Source organism: Rhinopithecus bieti, unplaced genomic scaffold, assembly GCF_001698545.2.
Source record: "Rhinopithecus bieti isolate Rb0 unplaced genomic scaffold, ASM169854v2 scaffold_33379, whole genome shotgun sequence".
Lineage (NCBI taxonomy): Eukaryota > Metazoa > Chordata > Mammalia > Primates > Cercopithecidae > Rhinopithecus > Rhinopithecus bieti.
In genome coordinates this window covers 127,218-133,486 of record NW_016814101.1, presented here as the reverse complement: position 1 = coordinate 133,486, position 6,269 = coordinate 127,218, and the positions used below count along the sequence as shown (strand labels likewise).

At 42.2% G+C, this 6,269-nt stretch overlaps 1 protein-coding gene across 6 annotated transcripts in view; it reads left to right on the top strand.

Moving 5' to 3' along the window:
- The window catches only part of NSDHL (NAD(P) dependent 3-beta-hydroxysteroid dehydrogenase NSDHL), a 36,742-nt gene that overhangs the window by 24,057 nt on the left and 6,416 nt on the right, over positions 1-6,269 (top strand). For all 6 annotated transcript variants that reach the window (XM_017849791.1, XM_017849792.1, XM_017849790.1 and 3 more), the window contains 2 exons: positions 1,904-2,050; positions 5,685-5,813. In XM_017849791.1, coding sequence (XP_017705280.1) covers positions 1,904-2,050; positions 5,685-5,813 — 276 coding nt within the window. The remainder of the gene's footprint in view (positions 1-1,903; positions 2,051-5,684; positions 5,814-6,269) is intronic.

The window sequence follows — 6,269 nt, the reverse complement described above, 5'->3', positions numbered from 1 at the left end:
TTTTTTGAGACAGAGTCTCACTCTGTGGCCCGGGCTGGAGTGCAGTGGCCGGATCTCAGCTCACTTCAAGCTCCGCCTCCCGGGTTTATGCCATTCTCCTGCCTCAGCCTCCCGAGTAGCTGGGACTACAGGCGCCCGCCACCTCGCCCGGCTAGTTTTTTTGTTTTTTGTTTTTTTTGTATTTTTTTTAGTAGAGACAGGGTTTCACTGTGTTAGCCAGGATGGTCTCGATCTCCTGACCTCGTGATCCACCCATCTCGGCCTCCCAAAGTGCTGGGATTACAGGCTTGAGCCACCGCGCCCAGCCAGAATGTCACCATTTTATACTCAGTATATTGATTATTGTTCCAGGCAGGGACTATCAATAAATAATGAGGTTAATTGGTAGAATTAACATGCTGCAGATTACTTATCAGTTGCAAGGGAAAAGGTACCTTTTCAATGGCTGGAATCTGTCAGCCATCATCATCACCACGTGCTCCAACTTAATATCAGCAAGAGTGGGACAAACTTCCACCTCCTGAGGTAATTGCCTTAGAAGGGCACACTGCCTCTGATGTGGTGTTCTTACCGAAACTATGAAACCTGAATCTAATTGTGAGGAAACAGACTAATCCAAACTGAAGGACAGTCTATAAAATAACCAACCCGAACCCTTGAAAAATGGCAGCATTAAAATAAGACAGAAAAGATGGGAATTTGTTTCAGATTAAAAGAGATGGAAGAGACATGAGGACTAAATACTACATGTCATGCACAATTGGATCCTGGATCCCAAAAGGCTATAAAAGACACTATTGGGACAATTGGGGGAATTTGAATATAGACTAATTATTGGATAAGAATATCATATCTGTTAAGTTTCTTGAGTGTGATCATTGTTTTATGGTTATTTAGGAGAATGCTTTTGTTCTTAGGAGATACCTGGTGAAGCGTTTAGAGGCAGCAGGATGCCTGCAACTTACTTGACTCGTTTCAAGAAAAATATATGATTGTGTGTATGTAGAGAGAGGGAATTGTGGCAAAATATTAATTGGCACATGTCATAATTGTCTTTTGGTGACAAGCATGAATCATACTTAGATCCTATTACTTAATTAAGGTTTGACAAAATGGTGACATGCTATTAGTCTTCATTTAGTAGCTCTAATCTTTATACCTTATGCAGAATAAATATTTGGTTCTTTCCCTTTATTTACCAGTTTCAGAAAGAATTTTTATTCTTTCTTGTGGTCAAGCTGTCCATTTTTTGCCCAGTGGGAACCTCTTCAGGTTGGCACTTGAGTGCTTTTAACATGACCCCAGTAGTATTAACTAGCTAGCATCCTCCACTTTCTGGTACAAGGTGTGCCTGGTTCATCTTCTGTATTTCCTGTCCCAGATCTGCAATCAGCCATTTCTCTCAGGAGCTCTTGTTCCTTTTAGCAGTAAATCAAACAGACCTGTTTTAAAAATCCCTTTCAGGTTGCCGTATTGTGTCTAGTTTCACAGGAAGGAATATGCCTGTTTATTGGCTATTTACTATCTTTAATGGTGTGGAACTTTTTCATATGATTCATAGTTTCTATCTGAGTTCACCTTCCTGGGGAGTTTTACCCCCTAGGTGCCTGCCCTGAACCACCCAAAAGGATGTTGCCTCTGTGTGGATCCCACAGGCTTCTCATGCCCCAAACCCCTTTTGATTGGGGACTACTTAGTAGGGAGAAGGTGATTAAAGGGACAACTTGGTTTCCATCCCATGTACTTCAGTATCATTGATTTTTTTATGAGAATGTATTTCCATATTGATTATAGAATTATGAGACAAGGAACCTACAAGCCACAGGTTGGAGAGTGAAAACGTGGGAATGCCGTTGACCTGTCCAAGCAGGAATGATTATTTTGTCTTTGTTTGCTTTTCCAGGATCTGTACCCAGCTCTGAAAGGTGTAAACACAGTTTTCCTCTGTGCATCACCCCCATCATCCAGTAACAACAAGGAACTCTTTTATAGAGTGAATTACTTTGGCACCAAGAATGTCATTGAAACTTGCAAAGAGGCTGGGGTTCAGGTAAGGGGAAAACTGGAGTGAGTGCTGTCAGGAGCGTGTGGTAGCCCTTTCTAAGGGTGTAAGGTCGTAGTTCTTGCAGTCTCCCTGGGCCTAGGCCGGGTTGCTTCTTCAAGTGTTGGGAAGATCTTAGAAATTACCTTGGAGTCACTGGGGATCGTGAAAGTCTGCTTGCCAAGGCTGATTTGAGATGTAATATTCTAACTGCACACAAATAGAACGTCTGAGGACCTCAAGGCAATATTAGCCTTCAGTTAAAGAGCTGCAGAACTTAGACATTGCTTATATTTTTATTGTGATAAAATATATATCACATACAATTTACCATCCTAACCATTTTTAAGTGCAGAGTTCAGTGGCATTAAGCATACTCACAATGTTGTACAGCCATTACCACCATCCATCTCTAAACCTTTTTCTTCTTCCCTAATAAATCTCTATACCCATTAAACAGCAACTCCCCAATCTCCCTTCCCCACCCAGCCCCTGGCAACCACCCTTCTACTTTCTGTCTCTGTGGGTTTGACAACTATTAGGGACCTCACAGAAGTGGACTCATATAGTATTTGTCCTTTTGTGTCTGGCTTATTTCACCGAGCATGATGTCCTCAGGGGTCATCCATGTTGTAGCATGTGTCGGAATGTCCTTCCTTTTTAAGGCAGAACAATATTTCATTGTATGGATGGATCACATTTTGTTTATTCATTCAGCCATCAATGGCCATCTGTGTTGTCTTCACCTTTTGGCAATTGTAAACATTAGTGCTGTGATCACAAGTGTACAAATATCTGTTCAAGTCCCTGTTTTCAATTCTTTTGAGCATACACCCAGAAGTAGGGTTGCTAGACCATATACTAGTTCTATGTTTAACCTTTTGGGGAACCACCACATTGTTTCCCAGACCTCGTTTATATTTTAAAAGAAAAGCAAACTGTGTTTACCCTTAGCCAATAGAAACGTGTTATAACTCAGGCCTGAGGGGATACAAATTTCTACCCATTGAAGCTTGCTGCATTGTTACCAATCCTGGTTCTTAGAATTGTCTTTATAGGACTCCAGCCACTGGCTAAAACAGTTCCCTGTCAGCTCAGCATCCTGACCCTCACAGGGACGCATGCCACAGGTACTGCATAAATTAAGAGAAAAGATTGAAGCAAGCCAGGGGGTTCCTCTCCCAGCAACCTCTCCTGGCACTGTTGGCTGGTCCGCAGCGTCCCCAGCATCCTCAACCAGTCCAGCAGTGTTGGAGCTCTTCTGGGCTTGGACCCTGGAAAAGATCAGTTATAACTGACCCCTAGCAGTTGACAAGATGCTTTGCCCTGCTGCAGTTATCACCTAATTAGCTCCTCCGTAGGTAACCAGGGGCTAAACGATGTCTCTTTGCTAGTAAATGGGAGAGGTGGGGTCAAAGCGGATTCTCCAAGTCCCAGACTCTGCACTGTCATGCTGATGTAACTGGAGCCCTGGGAAGGGCCCTGCTGCTCTTTGTTAAATGGAAGGTTCCTGGCATACAAAAAAGATTTGCGCCCCAGGTGTGGCAGCTCACACATGTAATCTCAGCACTTTGGGACGCCAAGGCAGGAAGATCACTTGAGTGCAGGAGTTCAAGACCAGCCTGAGCAACATAGCAATACCCCACCTCTACAAAAAAAGCCAGGTGTGGTGGTATGCACCTGTAGCCTCAACTGTTTCGGGACGCTGAGGCAGGAGGATCACTTGAGCCCAGGATTTTCAGGCTGCAGTGAGCTATGATCCCAACACTACACCCCAGCCTAGGCAACAGAGCAAGACCTTGTCTCTTAAAAATAAATAAATAAAATAAACAGGATTTGAGAAGAAAACAGCACCTCTCCACTCACCACAGTATTTAAGTAACAACATTACTGGCGTGTGTAATGTGTGCCCATCCTCGATGCCATTGCTCTCCTCTTTTAGCTATGGGTAGCAATTCTGACTTCGGGTTTATTTCCATTTGCTCCATGTGTAACCAATATAAGGTATTGGATTGCATGTTATAAGATTTTATAAAATGATATCTTATTGAACAGATCCTCCTGCAACTTGCTTTTTTCCCCAATGTTATGTTTTTCTTTATTCATCTTGGCATATGTAACTGGTTCATTTACTGAAGGGGCAGAGTAGCTTAGTATGTAAGAGTGCAGAAAGCGATTGCTGTGTTGTACTGAAGGAACAGGAACATTTTCCAACACTGAGATCAAAACATTATTTAATGTACTTTTTTCTCAAAGGTTTTAAGTGTTACTTTCCACATTTAAGTCTTTAATCCACCAGGAATTTATGTTTGCATATGGTGTGAGATAGAGATCTAACTTTTTTCCATGTGTATAACCAGTTCAGTGCCATTTATTGCATAATCCGTCCTTCTGCATTGCTGCACACCATCTGCAGCATGTCTTAGGTGTATGTGTCTTGCATGGGCCTGTTCCCAGGCTCTCCCCTCTGCCCCATTGACCTCCCTGTCTGCCCATGCAGAGAGGCTCTGCCTTTTTAGGATAAGTCTCAGTGAATGGTAGATAAATCACCCCCCAACCAATTTCTTCAAACTTTACTTGGCTATTCTGAGCCCTTTGTTCTTCTACATATATTTGGCTTAACCAGTTCCTTGCTAAAGCCAGCTGAGACTGCTATTGTAATTGCATTGAGTGTTGCTGTCCATAAATATGGGATATTTTTCTGTTTATCTCGCTCTTTAACGTCTTCAACAGAGTTTTATACTTTACTTCGTAAAGATTTTGCATATCTCGTTAAATTTATTTGTACTTCATTTTTTGTTATTTAATAACTTTATATTACATTTCCAATTACTGCTAATATATAAGACTAGTTAATTTTTGTATATTGATTTCTAATTCAGCAACTTTGCCGAACTCTAATATTTTCTACATATTTGCCTGTTTTCTGTGTAGATTTTTCTCTCATCTGCAAGTGATGGAAGTTCAGTTTCTTTTCAAATCATTATAAATTCTTGTTTATCTTACTCTACCACTCTGGCTAGAGCTTCCCATACAATGTTGAATAAGAGTGGGAACGATATGATTCATGCTAATGGTGTCCGGTGTTGGATGAACTACTCTTAACCAGCAGGCTGGATGCTGGGGACCCTCATAAGAGAGCATCTTCCTTTAGAATAGCATTTCTTAAGAGGTCGCGTGGTGTGTGTATTCCTATGTGTGTTCACATGGCCAGGTCACTATCAGAATAGCCAGTGATCTTTTTCAAAGAGACATCTTCCTAGAAGTTTGCGGGCTGCCCTTCACTTACAGAGAATCACTGTCATAGTGAGGTACCGTGAATGAAAGTCTGTTCTATTTCTCAGGTGTGATGGGATAGAAAAAAAATGTGTTATCCCTTGTTTTGGAACCAAGATCTCTTGATGCTTGGTTAGAATGTAATACCAAAGTGTGTCTGGAATCCACATAGCTGCAGAAGATGGTGATCTTTGGATTATTTTAAGAAGGCCTAAAAAGCAAAGGCATTGCAGCAAATAATTTCTGCAGTGCCTCGAATGCGAGGGCAGTGAAGGGATGCCCCTTGATTCTCTTTCATACAGGATCATCGCACTGTTTGAATCATGATAATTTGTGACTTTTATTTTTTCTTACCTTCCTCTGTCAGAAACTCATTTTAACCAGCAGTGCCAGCGTCAGCTTTGAGGGCGTTGATATCAAGAATGGAACTGAAGACCTTCCCTATGCCATGAAGCCCATTGACTACTACACAGAGACTAAGATCTTACAGGAGAAGGTATGTACCTTGGAACTGGTTGAGTGAGCAGACTGAAGGGTTTAGAATCCTAAGAAAAATGTTTATGAACTTATGAAGTTCATATTCTGAGGCCTACGCACCTGACTTGAGATGTAAAATTTGTGGGTGAAATTAAATTTAAAAATACTGTGAGAGGCCGGGCATGGTGGCTCAAGCCTATAATCCCAGCACTTTGAGAGGCTGAGGTGGGCGGATCACCTGAGGTCAGGAGTTCGAGACCAGCCTGGCCAACATGGCAAAACCCCATCTCTACTAAAAATACAAAAATTAGCCCAGCATGGTGGCAGGCGCCTGTAATCCCAGCCACGTGAGAGGCTGAGGTATGAGAATCGCTTGAACCTGGGAGGCAGAGGTTGCAGTGAGCCGAAATTGTGCCATTGCACTCCAGCCTGCGGGATAGAGAGACAGACTCTGTCTCCAAAAAAAAAAAAAAAA